Below are 16,893 nucleotides of genomic sequence, written 5' to 3' on the forward strand. Positions count from 1 at the left end.
AAGCCCTGATATTTTCTTCCCAGCTCTTGGTCACTGCTTTTCTCAAACATTGTGAGAAGGAGATGGAGCACCTGGGGTTGGTTTTCTTCATCAGTTTTGTTCAGGAAGCCACACGGCAACCAAAAAAAAAAAAAAGATATTTGTGTGTTTTGCATTCTTCCCAGTTATAGTGATGTGAGATTGATAAAAATCCAGTGAAATATTTCGTGCTTGTCTTTTTAGTGATATGGAATGCGTTTTTCCCTGGTTATAACCCAACTATTTAATGAAAGAATGCCACTTTTTTTTTTTTTTTTTTTTTTTTTATTTTAAATCTGCAAACACCATAGAGTTTGCATTGTTCAGGTTTTGTAAATAAATACTTTCAGCAGAAGTCTGTCCTGACCTCACAGTTGGTAGATAATAAGTTGGCAAGCACACTTGAGTTCCTCCTTCCTTTTCTAGCTCTCAGCTGCTGCCAAAGGTGCTCTGCTGCACTTTGTGTTCCACAGTGGTTGCTCCTGGATGTCAGATGTGACTGAAGGCACACAGCTTGTGTGTTACTTGCTGAGAGAACCGTGCCCTGTCTCTGTTGAAGCAGACAGGACTGTGACCAGGTGGTGGATGGGGAAGCTCAGTGCTGTCTGTGTTGCTGAGAGCAGCCATAACTGCTCATCACTGCTTCAGCGCCTCTGTTCTTTTCCCTCCTGCTCATTCTCTTGTTTGGAGAGTTCCTTGTAGTTGTTACTAGTCTTTTCCTTTGCTTTAGATCACCAGAAGGCTGTACTGAGGGCAGAAACAGCAGCAAGCGATGTCTGTGTTTGAGGCTGAACGCTGAGTGCTGAGAGGTGAAATGGGCAGCTGTCCTGCAGGCAGATTTGTCCCTGTTAGAAAGTGGGGGAAGAGTGCTAGGATCTTCCAGGAGGCCACGTTAATGGGCAGCAGTGTGTTTGCAGAGCTGGGAGAAAGTGACACAGCGTCGTGTGTGGGGTCAGAGGGTGTCAGAATAGATTAGAGATTTTAGTGACTGTGAGGTTTGTTCTCTGCGGCAGTAATTTCACATTGCTACATGTGTGTGCTTTGTTCTATGGGCAGGCTTCTCTGCTGTTACTGTAAGCTCACAGTTACCTTCAGACAGGGGCTGAGAAGGAATAAAACCCAAGTCTGCTGCCTCCCAGGTCGTTCGTTTTCAGTGTCTCACTTGGAGTTTGTGTCACAGAGCAGCTGATGTTGGTGCCGTTGTCTCTAAAGCAGGAAACCTCCGAGTTGTGAAGAGATGGAGGGGCCATAGCATGGAGAGTGTGAAAGCGAGTCAGGAGGCTTTAAGAGTTTGTGCTTCGGTAGAGCAGCGTTAGACGTATGTAAAATATACTGCTAGCTGTATTAAAGCAAGAAAATGAGAAAGTGAATTGATGGAACTGCAAAAGCAAAGATGAAATAACTTAATCTAGCAATTACTCTTCTCTTGCAGGGTTGTTCCTTTTCTGCAGTTACTCAGGGCTGACAAGATGACTTTTACCTTGTGAAATGTTAGGGGTTCTGTCACAGCTCAGGAAATATAACTGCAGAGGCTCCGGCTCCTTCCTGTCATAAAGCTTTTCTCCTGAGTTTAGTCAGCCAATATTTTTATAGCAGTACTGTTCTTAGGCTTCTCTTTTTTTTTCCTTCTTTTCCCCTCTGGAAACCCAGACGGATTTTCTCTTGCAGTTACTGTGTCACTGGAGGGACGTATCCCTGCTGCGGCGGTGCTGGGAAGGGGAGGGCGGTGCACTGACCCCACGGAGGTGCCTCGCCGTGCTGTGGGAGCAGGGCTCACTTCCTCACCTGGTCTCGTGCCAGCTTTGTACGTGCAGTCCTGAATCCCACTTTCCCATTTAGCTGCAGGACTGTTTGCATCATGTGCTCATGGCTCCTTTAGTGCCTGCCGTCTCCCCAGGCTCTCCAGTTCTTACTGCTTTCCAGATTTCTTTCTCTAACTTTGTTTCAAACCTCCTTTTTTCCCTGGTGCGGTGAACTGTTCTGCTTCCCAAGAGCATTGGCTTGTAGCTCTTCAAGTCGTCGTGTCTCTTGTTCTTACTTGATTTGTTAATTATTCCTGCTGACGAATGTGAAACCCAGTTTATTAATAGCACCAGGTACCAACAGGAGGAAAAAACCCTCATGTGCTTGTACTGTACAGACACAGAATAAGAGAAGTTCTTGCCCTGAAGTCTTGAACTAATTTTCTCCTGTTAACAGCTCATTACTGCTGTTTGCCTGCACTTGGTTCTGTTGAGGCGTGGTACCAGCCCTGCTGAGCAGCTCCCCATTTATTGATCTCTCTTTATCGAGTCAATCTCCCTTTTTATTCATGATTGCTGATATTAAATGATTATTGAGAACTCAAGCATGTTAGTTGTCCGCTAATTTAATTGTTTTAAAATTTGTTTTAAAACTAAACAAATTAACAGTGTATTTTTACTAATGTAGTTATCCTGTAACGATCGTGTTTTTCAGTACAGACTTATCCCAGATCTCTCACTGCTGATAATTCTATTCCTCTCCAACCCAGAGAAGTCTCTTGCTATGTATTTCCTTACAATTACAGGGCAGAATAAAGACTACGTGTAGCAGCCAGCAGCTGGCATAATGCTGCAGCTCTCTTAAAGCTGGCATCATGGTTATTTTCATGTAAAAGAATGATGTTTCCTTCCTTATCTGCAATCTGTGAAAGTGGCTTTAAGATGTGTATCCTTTAGGCCGGGCTTGAAACTGTCCTCAGCTGCTGAGTTTGGTGGCTCTTGAATGGAGTGTCGTGGTTCTGTGATGTTTGGTTCTCAGTATTCCACATCGTAACGTCGTGTGGGGCACTGGGAGTTTATCTGTTAATGCTCAAGTTCTGGGTACCTGCCCGGGAGAGAAGAGCTACATTCCCATGACATGGAGGAGTAGAAGGGAGTTGTGTGTGCGTGCCTCTTCTTGTGGCTGGGGGATATCACAGCACCTGCATTAAAGCACAGGGAATTCCAAACTCAGTGCTTTTAAAGCTTTTTCCTACGTGTGGTGTTAAAATGAGGAGGCGTCCAGATTCAGGTACCCCATAACTTCGTAGTCTTTAGGAAGCAAAGGTGGATGCTTGGTGTGATTGGATTGGATTGCATGCTGCTTGATGCTGTTTGCCACGCAGATGCAGTGGGCACTGCTGGCCGTCCCTACAGGTGCTGCTGTGTTTAACTTCATTACAGCACCACCTGCTTCTTTTCCAGGGTGGCCTCTTCAGGCAGTCGTCGTTGGGGCAGAGCTGCGCTTTTCCTAAGTTGATACAAGGCAACAGTGGAGACTTGAGTGCGTTTCTTGGTGTCGTGTGGCTTTTCTTGCTCTGCTGTATCTGCATTTTTTAAGTATTAGCTATAATTAATACACGATTGTGCTGGTTTTATACCTCTCACAATTAGGACCTGCCCAACAGTGATATCAGAGCCTTCTATCTTCCAACCTTACTGCTTCCCACCCTGATCTGCCTGGGCTTCTCCATCCCCGTCCAGCCTCCCATGGCAGCTCCACGCCTGGCCGTGCCTCCACATTTCCCCTCTTTGGGTCTTCAGGAGGATGTTTGCACAGGGGTTGTGTGCAGTGCAGCACTGTGCTGCTCTTCTGATTCCCACCTGAATTAGCTTTTCAAAACGAACCTTTGCAATTTTTAAGAAAAAATGAAAATATATTGAATTATGAGAGCTGAATGCTGAGAGCTCAGTGTGTCTAACCAGTGACCGGTTATGAAGTGCTCTTGAGACAGGAAGAATTGTTTAAACTTGTCCTTAGCACAGGTTGTAAGATTTCAGCGGGGTGAAATGGCGTGTGCTCCCTGTGAGGTACTTTGCTTGGCAGCTTTGGTTCCCACACACTGAATTCTCACCCCGCTGAACACCGCCTCTCTCCTGTCATCTCACTGGTACTGCAGGTACATGGGGATCTTCTCAAGAGCTGAACCGTGACAAAACTGCAGTGTAATAATAGAAGTGTGTTTCGAGTACAGAGACCGTGGATATGAGAACGGAGGAGCCGTTCTGCTGCTCCTCCAGCGTGCATCCTGGGGTGGCAGGCAGCAGATAAGCGCACAGCCACCCCGGAGCCATGTAAGGCAATGTGAGCATAACTGGTCCTCCAGCAGCAGAAATCTGGAGACGAGCTGTGACAGCGTTATTTATTGCAGCTGACATTTAGAGAGGGTGCTGCTCTGGTGCCGTAGGGCTGCATGGAGCCGTCAGATGCACAGTGCCCTTTCCCTTGCCTTACTGAGGTCCTGCTGCAGGCGGCCTGTTTGAAATGACTGCTGCAGGCCAATGTAAATATTAAATATTTTTATATAAATCATGCTTCAGAATACTAAATGTGTGCTTCCATGTATGTCGCTAGCTATTCTGATGTTACTGAAAGCTCAGTAGCTGATAAAAGTTGTGTGCTTTTATATATTCACATATATAGCCTTGTTTCTGCATTTAATTTAATTTTCTGAAGACGTTACGGAGATTTTGTTGATGGAAGTGCTTAACTGGTTTTAATCAGACTTTGATGTGCACGAATCATTAAGGCAAGTTGGATGAGGAGATAAGAGTCCACAATTCTCTTTGTATAGTTTGGCTGCAGAGCAACTAATAGAAAATTTTTCCTGTATGGGAGGGTAGAATGAAATCCAGAAAGCCACATCAAAATGATTTTGTGCAGTGGTATGTCTTTGTGGGCAGAGGAATATAAGCCATAGTTTTCTGACAAAATCTGAAGATCTCATTACCAGTTTTCCATTGCTATTAGCATAAACATTTCCTCATTCAAAGATCATTAAAAAATCGCTTGGTCAAAGTTCCGAATGTGAAAAATTGAGCCTTTAAGTTGACAGTATTGGAAACAATGAGTAGAAATGCATTAAAGGAGTCTGAAAGGAGGAATGCTGGGTGAAGTTGGTGTAGCAGGTGGGACTGTTTTGTTGTAAGCGGAAACAGTAGCGTTAGTGGAAGCTGCCGTGATTGGAAAATGTTTGATTTTATACAGATGCAGTTATTTTATTTGCCTGACTTTGGGGGCCTTCAGGCATAAAGATTGGACGAGATGAGATGCGATGGGCGTGATGTTTTTACTATCTTACATCTCTTCTTGATGTGCTGGGTGGTCCTGCGTGGCACGGAGCTTACCGACAGATTTGTTTGTTTGGAGCGGGCTTTGTTTGTGCGTTTGGGTGTGTGGGTGCCTGCTGATGTTAGCTGTTCTGTTTTGTTTTCTGTTTGCTGCTTTTTTGAGGCTGACATTCAGCCTTCCAGCGCAGCGGTGGTGATGTGCCGGTGACGGGATGCTGCTCAGCTGCTCTGGGCCCTGTTGGCTGCAGGTGTGAGGCAGCGGGGCCGCTGCTGCTGTTCAGCATTGCTTCCAAGCCCCCGGTGAAGTTTTGGAATCGCTGCATTTCGATTTGTTCTTAAGATGCAGATGGGATGGGTTGGCATTGTGAACGTGGTGATAAGCATTTCACACCTGTGGAAGCGATAATGCAGGTACCTGGAGAAGGTGGAGTGGAAGGGTTCTTCTTGGGTTACTTCTGCTGAAATATCTGTACCAATTATATTTAATGAGGAGTTTGTGCTGTGATGCATTCTTAGCCAATAATTAGCAGAAATGCTTTTTGCAGTTCAAGCGGTCTTCAGCTTAAGTTTGTTAATTGCTAATAAGCTCCTAGAGAAAGACTTTTCTCGCTTCCTGTATCTCTCATTTCTGACTCCTCTCACTGTTTTTGTGATTGTAAGAACAAAGTCTCATATTCTCTTACAGCCACATGAAGCAGGAGCCACACGGAGGTGACACATGCTGATGTTCCCTGGTGTCATTTCCTGCAGCTGATCAGCCTGGTGCTGCCCTGGGCTCCATGTTGTGCTGGGTCAGAGCTCAGGGCTGTTGGCACCCAGCAGCACACGTTCCTTCAGAAGAGTGGCAGAGTGCTTCTGGGAGTGGGTTACAGACAAACAGAAAAAGTAAAGGTGGGCAGAAATGAGTACGTTTTCATCTTGGTTTCTGTTTAAGAGAACTCCACCATTTGAATCTCATTGGTTGATGTCATGGAGTGATTTCTTGCTGAGTACAAACACAGAGCACACCATCTGTTTTAACCCAGTGTGCACCTCAATATTTTTGAAATTATCATGTGTAAGAAAACAGTGAATCATGCATTCCAAAATTGCTCTTCGCTTGTACCGTGCTGATTTTGAAAGGGAGATAGATGCAGGTCATTGACAAAACCAGTAAGAACGTGCCTCCTGTGCCAGATGGGGGAGGAAGGCCGAGCTGCTGGGCTGAGCTGCTTTGCCCCCCCATGGCTGTGGGCTGTGCAGGGAGCAGGTGCTGTGATTGCTGTCACACCTGGGAGCAGTTGTACCGTTAGCTGAGGCGCTGCGGATGGGCTCTGTGCCTTGTAACACGCTGACACGGTGCCTAGCAGCCTGTTGCTTTAAGGGTTTCAAAATTCCGCCCAGTTCTGGCAGGAGTTTTGCAAGGCCACTTGTCTATTTCCTTAACTTCATACTAGAAGAAGTTTTAACGTTCTCTCTAGTGGCAAGATTCATTGGGTCTCGCTGATTTCAATTTATGTACGTCGTTAGGATTGTACGTTCTGCAGTTTTGTTTGTTGGGGTGTTCAACTCCAATTAGAAATACGTTAAGAGTGGCAGCCAGAAGCAGCGTGCACAACGCCTGTGCTGGTTTATCACACAAAGGAGTTCAGTTTGCATCCGAGCAGACCAAAAACTGCACGTATCTTCTGTGGAAGGCACCTCATGGCTGCTGTTACCCTGTGAAGAAGCCCCTAGGGGCAGGGGCTGCTGATTGCAGAGGAGCAGGAGCTGCACTGGGCCTCGGCAGCACCGCCTCTCGCTGCCTGGATGTGGTAACACTGCACAGCATGGCTGCTGCATCACGGCCCTGCCCAGGTGGGTGGTGAAAAGAACTTTGAAAGAAGTATGAAATAGAAGCAGGAAACGCGTTGAGGGGAGCGCAGTGCCAGCAGTGGGCAGGTGGTGAAGCGGGCCTGGGGGTGTGGGGCAGGGGGCAGCTGCCCCATGGCACGGCCAGCTCTGCAGCTGAGGCTTGCACGGCTCGGTTACTGCTTGTGAGCTGCTTCCTGAACCACTTGTGGATCCTGAAGATTGCGTCAGATGAGAAACCCACTTTTTGTGCAAAGTCCTCAGTAAGGCTGGGCACAGCGTGGGTTAATAGCCCCAGTGTTTTGTTACCGATGCTTGTGCTGTGAAGATGTATCAAATAAAAGTAGAAAGAGAGCTGTGCATGAAGGAGCCCTGAGCGGAGCAGAGATGCTCTCTGTATTTGTGCAGCGTGTGGAGCAGGGCGTGCAGCTGGGAACGGTTACACAGGAGCTCGATGCTTGATGCAGTGGCTGAATTTATCATCTCAAAACTGTGTTTCTTTTAGCGTGTTCTGCAGCAGAATTCTTGAGTCTTGGTTATGATAGGAAGATAAATGTCTTGCGAGAAAGCACAGACAGATGATCCTTCAGTAGGACTGGAGGAAATAGCAGTTAAACCTGCGTAATGTAGGTGATAATGTTTTCAGTCCTGCTGCTTCTGAAGTTCCGTTGAACAGGAGGAGGAGGTGGACCCGGTAATGGATTGATGTTCCCCTTCTGCCCTAGCACTCTCTTTAGGTGGCACTTTGTTAAAATGTTCTGTATTGCTTCAAATCTTACACAGAACGTATTTATCAGAGAATTTCTGCAAAGATCCTTTCTTAATCCTAGTGCTGTGGAGTTCATAATACTCGAATGTAATGAGACCTTACAAGACAGTCAATTAATGTGAGGAAGTCAGAACTCTAATAGCCAGATTAATGCTGGATTTCTGAATAGCTATTGCTTAATAAAATTTGAGCACCAATTGTCTTTGTTTCAAAGTTTAAACAGAAGAACATGTAGGCACAGGAATTCTGTTATTAAGTTTCTGTCCAATTAAACTGTAGAATATTGTTGGGAAACTATTATAATATGCTTGGTTAGCCTGTGTGGGCATGAAGAAATTGCAAGTAGAAGTTTTGTGTTCATGGTGCTCCATCTTTGCATCGTGGGAATTGTAGAATCTGCTCATGATTGAGCACTGCAAGGACGAGAAGAACGTTGTTTGAATGAAAGATCAAATTGGGTTGCAGTACGCTGATTTGGGATTCGTGCGAGAAACAAAATTGTGTTCTCAGCAGAAGGCAAAATTCTGCTGCAATGAATCCTCAATGTAGTGCTTGCTTTCTTCTTGTCTTCTGAACGTGAGCCATCAGAACTGGATTTCATTGGCTTGGTTAAGAAAACGTTTTATCCCTGAATGTTGCTTTGTTATAGCAAGACAAAGCAAACAAATGAAAATACCAACGAAAGTGAAGTTGAAATTCTGCTTCACTTTACAGCAGAAATGAACTTTGCTTGGCTTGCAAGAGTTTGTTGTTGAAGCCTCTTTATTCTGTCCGACTCGGAGCCCTGGCTTGGAGTTGTGGTAGATGCAGAAATGGCAGTTTTGGTACATGATGGCTTTGTTGCATCGCAGTTCTCAATCTTTGCCTTCCAAGTCCCGTCCCTATGGCTGAGCCACTGCTGTGCCCTCCGTGCGTGTGGTCCTTTGGGGGCTGAATGACCCCTTCCTCTGCTGTTTGCATTCTCCGGAAGAGAAGGGGGGCGCAGGGCATTGTGCTGTCAGTTGTTGGATTTCCCTCTTTCTGTACCCTTTTCTGTAGTAACAGGACAAAAAGGAGGGACTGACGCTGGTGGCCTGTGAGCATCTCTACTGCCTGGGAAGAAAAGAAAGCTGGGAGAGCCGGGCAGCTGCTGCCTCATCCTGTCCATAAAAGGAATAGAAAAAAGAAAGCCAAGCAAAACCGATTGCTTCAGATCTGCATTTTTTTCCCTTCCTCTCTCAATGGGAGATAGGGCACGTTTCTTTCTAACAGTGCTTTGGATGCTGGCTGCCAGCCTTGTGCAGGAGTCTGGCTGGCGATGTGCAGCCCCTCCGTGGGTGCCTTGCTGAGCTGAGAATGAGCTGCAATCACTGCTTTGTTCTTAGAGCCGTCCTCAGCAGTGATACAAAATAACGCTGCTGCCTGTGTAAGGTTAACCCAGGGGAAGGGGTGGTGGTGGGCCCAGATGTTTTCACCGCCCAGTGATACTGCTGCACAGAATATGGAGTTGTAAAGAAGGAGCGGTTTGGGTTCTCTCAACCCTTCAGTAAATTCTTGGATGTAAACATTTGAGGCTCTTTTAATAGTGTGTTTTAAAGAACGGCTTCAAACTTTTTAAATGAGCTCTGCTGCTGAAATGAGAAGTTTCCTGTTTTATTTGGGTTCTAAAATTCGGTTGCTTTGTTCTTATCTTAATCTAATTATTATCTTAGCATCTATGAGCTGGATCTTGGGCGCAGTGAGTAACACGTCCATCTCACACCTGAACTTGTCTAATAAAATGTGCTTACAGAGCCTTTTTTGTTCTAAAGAATCCCCAAGTCCTTTCTTTGTAGTCAGTGCTGAGTTACAAATCATCATGATAGCACTTGCATCCATCATTGAAGGGTGGTACTTTCAGAAATAGAACATGCTAGCTGTTTGGTACTTGGGTAATCCAGTACAGTGTTATGGACTGGAGGGAGGAATCTGGCAGCCAGAACTAAAGGAGCAGGATGTAATTACCTGCATCTTCACTTGGCTGGGACACTGGAATTAATGAGCCGCTCTTAGAAAAGTACAGAGGTTTTCCTCAGCTAAGAGTGGTGAAGGATTTGTGCTCTCTGTCTGAGGAGCAGTGGCAAGCCCAGGCACATAGTGTTTTCTTGGGGATTTTTGCAGTTCCAGAGCTGATCAGGAAGGAGCAGTGCCCTGTAGCAAGCTGCTCTTTCTCCCTGGTAGTTCTCATCAAACATTAACCTAACCCAAGGCAACTTCTTCCCTTCTTTTTTTTTTTTTTTTTTTAAAGCTCTGCCACCCTGGCTGTATGTACAAAGGTGTTCAGCTCTTACAGTACTTTGTCATCTCACTGTTGTGAAGTATGGAATAGTTAAACATTAGAAACATTTGAATTTATTAAAATGGTGAAAATCTGGTTCGTATTTGTGTGAAATTACCAGTGCAGTTGTATTTTATTTTATTTTATTTTATTTTATTTTATTTTATTTTATTTTATTTTATTTTATTTTATTTTATTTTATTTTATTTTATTTTATTTTATTTTATTTTATTTTATTTTTTACCAGTAACACAGTAACCTTCTGATCGAGCTTTGGAAGAGGGGATCTCTCTATTAGAAATGGGATTATGTTTTAGAAACAAACCAGGAAATCTTCATTCTCATTAAAATACCCAAGTGAGGTTGTGGTTCAGGTGCATTGGTGCCCTCACCGTGTGTGCCTACCATGGATGGTGGTCAATGCTGAGCTCTAACTGCAGAGCACCTCTGGCTTAGCCAACCTTTCCTCCCGTTGAGCTGATAACATTTGCACTTGGAGCCATCCCAAACTAAATACCCCTCCCTTGTGGCAGAATACCAGTGCTATTAACTAGAGCTGATGGAAAACTTCAGCCATTGTGTTGAAAGTGCGAGGGAGAGAAGTAAAATGGAGCCCTTCATTCCTTTGAAAGCTTTCTTTTTTTTTTTTTTCTGCTTCTTAACACACAAATATCATTTAAACTCTCTGTCACTTCTTATGGTGGTGTTCCAGAGCTCTGTGAGGGCTGCTTGGGTGGTTGTCCTGCTTCTGTATCTGTGAGATTGTGATTATCCTTAAACTTCACCTGGAGTTTGTGCTGCTCTGTGCAGGGCTGGAGCACTTCTGGAGGAAATGGTTTGTGGGTTTTCTCAGCAGTTCTTTTTTCGTTACCGTAGTGTAGAAAGCTGTAAGTTAAGACTGCTTGTTCACTTTTATTTGCTAAGTATTACATTGTTAGTGATGAGTTCTGAGTGCTTCACTGTTCTGTGCATCGTGTTCCTGTGTTTGCTTTGTTGTTCTTGTGGAGCGGGGTTATTCTTTTTGTTTATTGTTTGTTTTATTAAACGTCTTCCTTTCTTACTGCTCCTATTTGAGTACATTCATACTGAGCTGACAGTAATTTGGGGATTGTTTGTGCGATGTTAGTGACTGGCTCAGTAACAGTGCCATCCTGGCTGTGTGAGCTGGGAGGATGGGCAACTCCTGAGATTTGTACAAGCACAGGAATACTCAAAATAAGCAACAGGTATCTCTGGAGCTGGATGTGGCATTGAAGCGGTTTCTGACATTTCTAAAGTGCTTTGTGAAACACATCATTCCTTGTTATAAACAGGATTTCCAGCTCGGTTGCTTTGAAGAGCCGCGGTGGGAGCTGTGTGCACGCCGTGCTGCTGCTGCGTCCTGCAGAAGTGCTGCACGTCGTGCGTTTGTTCCCTGCTCTCTCTGAACACTTTATCGTTCACGGGCAGATGTTGTCCAACAAAATTGGTGCTCGGCACGGCCCATTAGCCGGTACAGGATACGTGAGCTGTTTGATTTCTGTTGCTTACGCAGCCGATTCAGACAGGGGGAAAGCAAGCCCTTGATATAAATGAGGATGTCTCAGAGGAAGTCTTGGTGCTGTGAACACGCTTTGAAGATCCACCAGAGCCGCACCGAACGGCCGTGGGTTCGGGACGTTGTTGTGCGGGGCGCAGGGAGGCTCCCTGTGGGCGCTGCTGTGCCGTGCTGCTGCTGGGGCGGTGCGGTGAACTCATGTGAGCACAGCGCTGTGATGCCTGAGGTGCTTCGGGGGGATGAGAGGGCAGGCTGCGGGTCCTGCACCTTACCCAGCGTTTGGCCGAGGCGCTCTGTTCTGTAACAGCGCTGCTGGGAAAGCTCCAGGGATGCGTGGGTGGCTTTTTCTTCTTTTTTTTTCTTCCTAAACTGGGATCGTGATCCAAAATTCCCATACATGGGCCTGGCCCTGACACCCCGGAGCTGGAGCGGAGGGAAGGGAGGTGGGAAGGGCTGAGCAGCAGTTCCATAATGCTGCTTGGAACATCTAAGGGGGTAATTGCTTGAGGAAGCCATTGCCAAGGCCACAGCCTTCGTGTGCTGGGGTGAGCAGCAGCACCAAACTGCCTTCATAAGAAATGAAAACGACATTTCCGGTATGGATGGTTTGGATCGCGCTCTGCTCAGTGCATTTAAGTGAGCAGCTGACAGTTGACATAAATGACGTAAATGAATTTGGTATCAGACATTTCTGATCATTTCCTGCTTGAATTGCTCCAGCTCTTCAAATTGAGCTGGAGAATAGGCACAGAGTTTGGATGCTCAGTTCCGGGCTGAGATCGCATTCTGAGTGTGCTGTGTTGAGTGCAGTATGGCTGCCTGTGTGCAAGAATAATGGCTAAAGCATGTGGAGTTAGACTTTGAAAATGGAAACACTGTGCTGTGCTTTAGGCCTGTGCTCTAATTTCTTTTAATTTTTGCACTTTTCTTTCTCCAGATGTGGAAATTAAGGTGACTTGGGTCCTTGCAGCGGGGCGTTAGTTGTGCCTCCCTTAGCCTGGCTGTGATCCTGCTAGGAGTTCTCACATTCGCTCAGGCCTCCCAGGAAGAGGGAAAGGGAAATTATAGCAGGATCCTGTTGATAGCAGCAGGTACAAACCAATGAGTTCTTGTCTTCTGCTTCCAGGCCTGGCATGCAGGGAGGGAGGAGCAGAGAACTGCGGTCCTATTGCAGGGGTGGGTTGGGGAGGTGGGGGTTTGGCAGCTGTTATCCCCCTCCAGGAGCAGCCTGAGCCCCAGGGATGGGTGTGGGCTGGGTGCTCCCCAGCTCAGGCTGCCCTGAGCCCAGCCAGCCCTGGGCACCCAGCAACACTGCCAGGGCAGTGTTCCTCAATGACAGCAATATATTTTTGGAGAGCAGACTACAAAAAATGGGCGTAATTGTGTGTGTTCTGAAGGTCACTTCTGCAATTCCTTTAGGCTGAAGTTAATTGCTAGCAGTACTGATTTGCTAAGCAGGCCATTGTCGTTTGCTTTTCAGGGTGCCACTACGGCTTATTTTTCATGAACAAAGGCAAAGTTGTCTGCTGTTTCATGGCTGTGTAAGAGAATCACAGAATCACAAGGTTGGAAAGGACCTACAAGATCATCCAGTCCAGCCAAGAGATAAATGTGACTGAAGAATTGTCCCAAATACAGGGTTAGAGCCCACCAAATCAGCATGCACTGAATTCATTTATTTACGTATTTCCTACTGGTGTGATCTGAATAGCTTGGAGATGCTCGAAATATCTCTGTGTAGGGATCTGAAAGAGTGGATCTAGAAATGTAATTTGGATCCCATTCAAATCAATGATTCCCCTCCCTTTCTTCCTGCATAACAAAATATAAAGCAAACCCGCCCCCAGTGCCCATGCAGCCCGGCTGGCTGCTCACAGAGATGGTTGTTATCCCTTGCTGTGTGCTTCATGAGGCCAGGGATGGGCACTAAGAAAAGCGCTTTGCTGGTTCAGTGTTTTGGATCACTAAGTTTGCAGATAGAGTCAGATCAGCTCTGGTTTTGCTCCGGCTCTGAACTGGACCGAGTCCCTGCTTTAGTATCACTGCTGTGTGACACTGTTACAAATGCTGAGCGTGTTTCCTCGGCAAAATAGTTGCAATAGATGTTGATACAGTTTTAAGGGTGATGCTGGTCTGTGTAAGAGTTAGTGGAGGTCCTCGTGTTAAAATGTAACTCCCTACTTGTAAAGTGTAATTATCATCTTCCGAAGGGAGAGCTGCTTGTGATTCACTATCTTAGTGCTTTAAGGGAATGAATTCCTCAAGGTGAGGATGCGCTGCTCCCTGCCTGACATTTTTGATAGTAAAATGGCATGGATCCTAACGGTTGGCTTTAACAAGTCACTGTCTGTAATTAAGTCTGACATTTGTTTCTGTTTAAATCTTGGATGTATGAGAAATCTGAAGGAGAAAAAAAAAGCTGTTTATACCTCCGACTTTCAAAGCAGGCTTACGTTTTGCCATTAGGGTGAAAATTATGTTGGTGGTTTGGCTGCTCTGCAGTGTGCAGGGCCCTCCCTCAGCAGGCAGACTTGCATTCGCTTGCAGTTGCATGAGTTCAGCTGATTTTAGCACAGTTGGAGAAGTGATTTTCAGATGTACATTAGAAGTTAGCACGCTCCTAGGCTTGATGTCAGCCTCAGGTTGGATTATGCTGATGCTTTTACCTTGTTTACAGTGCAGTTATTTCAGGGAAGTGCAGCAAACTCACACCCTAAAGCATCAAGTCTTTAAACTTACGCTGGGGATTTCTCCTGGTTTTGATGTCCCTGTGGATATTTTTTATAGACAGAGCAGTAGAAAAAAATGAAGCCGGGTGAGTGAGAAATTGCAGTGAAAGGCTCCAATGATTTTAAGGTGAAAAGCACAAATAATGGTTTTTAAAAAGCTGAGTGGTCGGTGGAAGTTCTGCTTAGGATGGAATAGCTGGTTTTGTAGAGCTTTCAGATGGGCTCTGTGGCAGGCTTATGATGCTGTACTTTTAATAACCGGGCAGCTGTCTGAACATATGAAATAATGACTTTCTGAGCAGACACCTTCTTCATTTTACACTTACACTGGAACAGCATTTATGTTCTGGAAGCATCTATTGTAGTTTTGTAGATCAAGAAGGCGCTTTTATAAATCTCTTAATGCAAAGTACAGTATGGCACATACAAAAAGAGTTGGAGGCCTTATTTATCCCTTATTTTGTTTACTCCAGCACGTCCTGGTGCTTTATGAGCCTCAAAGGAAATCATTGCTGACTTGTTTTTAGGTTTTGTATTGCTACAACTCGACGCATTGCTGTGAACACAAGCAGCAAGACCAGACTTCCAAGGCAGATCTGTAATATGTGAGATTTCTATTTTTTTTACTCTGCACTGTTGCAGTAGGAGAACATTGTGAAGTGGTGTGTGCTGTCTGCTGGCCTTCGAGAGGGGAGATCCTCCTGGATTTCCTGGAACCTGGACAAGCTCTGGCTGCTGCATCGCAGTGCCAACAAAGCTGGAGGCTCCAACTTCCAGCTGTTTGCCTGAGGACTCTGATTTATTTATTTAGCTGCATAAACTGTCCCTGTCAGAAACAGATTGTAGGTTATAGCTGCTCTAAATGTGAAATGGTTCAAGCTGGACAAGCTTCCTTTCAGTTTTGAGGAGCTGCAGTCAGCGGGGGGTTTTTACCTGGGATCTCTTAGCAAAACAGGGGTAACTGTGTGCTGCATCCCTCCTTCCTTCTGTGACCAGGAAACTGTTGGTTGTGTTTTGCAGCAACATGAACCGTGAAGACCGAAATGTGCTGCGAATGAAAGAAAGGGAAAGGCGAAATCAGGAAATCCAGCAGGGTGAAGAAGCCTTTCCGCCCAACTCTCCTCTCTTTGCTGAACCCTACAAAGTTGTGAGTTCATTTTACAAATGCTTTTTTTTTTTTTTGTAGCAGAAATTGTATGGAAATATGTACTTCAAGTCTGTTTTCATCTGAAATGTTTTCAGGCTGGCACCTTAACCAGTGTTTAAACGAGTATTTGGACTGATTGGCAGATTTGGACTAATGCTTGTGAAACAGGCACTGTTTTGAAGTGAGGAAAGGGATAATGAGACAGTATAGTATTTTTTCTTAAAAAAAGCTTTATTTTGCTTCTGCTGTGGTCATTTAAGTGGAACTATTTAAGGTTTTTATTACACAGTTCAAAACTCACTTTGAAAACAAAACCATTCCCTTATCACAGTTTTGTTTGCAAGAGGTCAAACATTGCAACTGAAGCCTTTTCTCCCACAGGAGGGAAGCTGTGAGGTGGTTGTTTGATTCCTGTCCTCCCTTTACTGTGCACAAGAGCTAAATCCCACAAGTATGAAGCTAACTAAAGCTGGTTGGGATTCAGTGAAACTGATTTGGAGGGCAAAAAAGAAACAACGCAAAGAACCCCGACTGGTTTTTCAGGAAAGAACTCCTATAACTGTGTTGGCAACAAAAGTTATTCCAGTATAAATAGGAATTAAAACTTACATAACTGAGTGGAGAGGTGTAGCTGATATTATTTTACTACCAAGTAAAACTTTGTATGACCAATGCATCACAGACCTTATGGTGACGGTGCCTACAGTTCTTAAAATCTTGCATGCAACCACCAATACATTCTTTGAAGCACTAGTTAGTGTTGTTTCAGCTATTCCTGGTCAACTTTAAGTGATGCTGTATGGAACTGCTACTTAAAATCCCTGTTGAAACTTGGCTGGAGGCCCAGAATTTGGCTGCAGATTAAATAAATGCACTTTCTTTGGCCCGAATAAGAATTAGAATATAAGAATATAACAAAACTGAGTTTATGAAGTGCTCCGTCCACTTATTTGAAGTCAGCTGTAATTCTCTGCATATGCCTTTCAGGGAAAAGAGAAAATTTTGAGGGAGAAAAAGATGGACAGAGAAGAATTGCATTACTGTGATTGGTTGGGGAGAATTGGGTCGCTGTGACTGTAGGGCTTTAAGATACGGGGATCTTTGGATCGTTTCAGTCGTATTTTTCACTTGTGTGACTACTTGCTTTTGCCTGTTTCCTTTACCTTCTAATACATGGGACTAAAAACTCTATTGACCATATAGATTTTGAACAGCAGCTTCATTTTTTAGAGAATAAGTATGAATTGGGCATCAGTCAAAAACAGTGAAGTTCATTTGGCTTTCTTTCTGTAAACTGTCAAAATAAGGGTAAAGTATTTCAGAGTATTTTGTTCCTGTTCCTTCCCTTCTGTGCCTGTATGAGTTTTGTTGTTATTTTCTATGGACAGATGTTTTCTCAGTGTCTGCTAAGACAGTGGTAATTAGGGGTGGATCTCTATTGGAGATCTTATTTGATATATGCAATTAAGAGCAGTTTTAAAGGGGCATTTATGCA

The 16,893-nt window shown here is 44.9% G+C and overlaps 1 protein-coding gene across 6 annotated transcripts in view; it reads left to right on the forward strand.

The window, feature by feature from the left end:
• AFF4 (AF4/FMR2 family member 4) overlaps nt 1-16,893 on the forward strand; it is a 49,098-nt gene that overhangs the window by 1,620 nt on the left and 30,585 nt on the right. For 4 of the 6 annotated variants that reach the window (XM_042881437.1, XM_042881433.1, XM_042881436.1 and 1 more), the window contains exon 2: nt 15,272-15,398. In XM_042881437.1, coding sequence (XP_042737371.1) covers nt 15,276-15,398 — 123 coding nt within the window. In that variant the 5' untranslated portion in view covers nt 15,272-15,275. Of the gene's footprint in view, nt 1-12,459; nt 12,614-13,002; nt 13,162-15,271; nt 15,399-16,893 lie in introns of all 6 variants that reach the window. The other 2 variants (XM_042881435.1, XM_042881434.1) reach the window with 2 other exon arrangements.

Source organism: Lagopus leucura, unplaced genomic scaffold, assembly GCF_019238085.1.
Source record: "Lagopus leucura isolate 7727_CA_CO unplaced genomic scaffold, USGS_WTPT01 Super-Scaffold_100030, whole genome shotgun sequence".
In the NCBI taxonomy this organism is placed as follows: domain Eukaryota; kingdom Metazoa; phylum Chordata; class Aves; order Galliformes; family Phasianidae; genus Lagopus; species Lagopus leucura.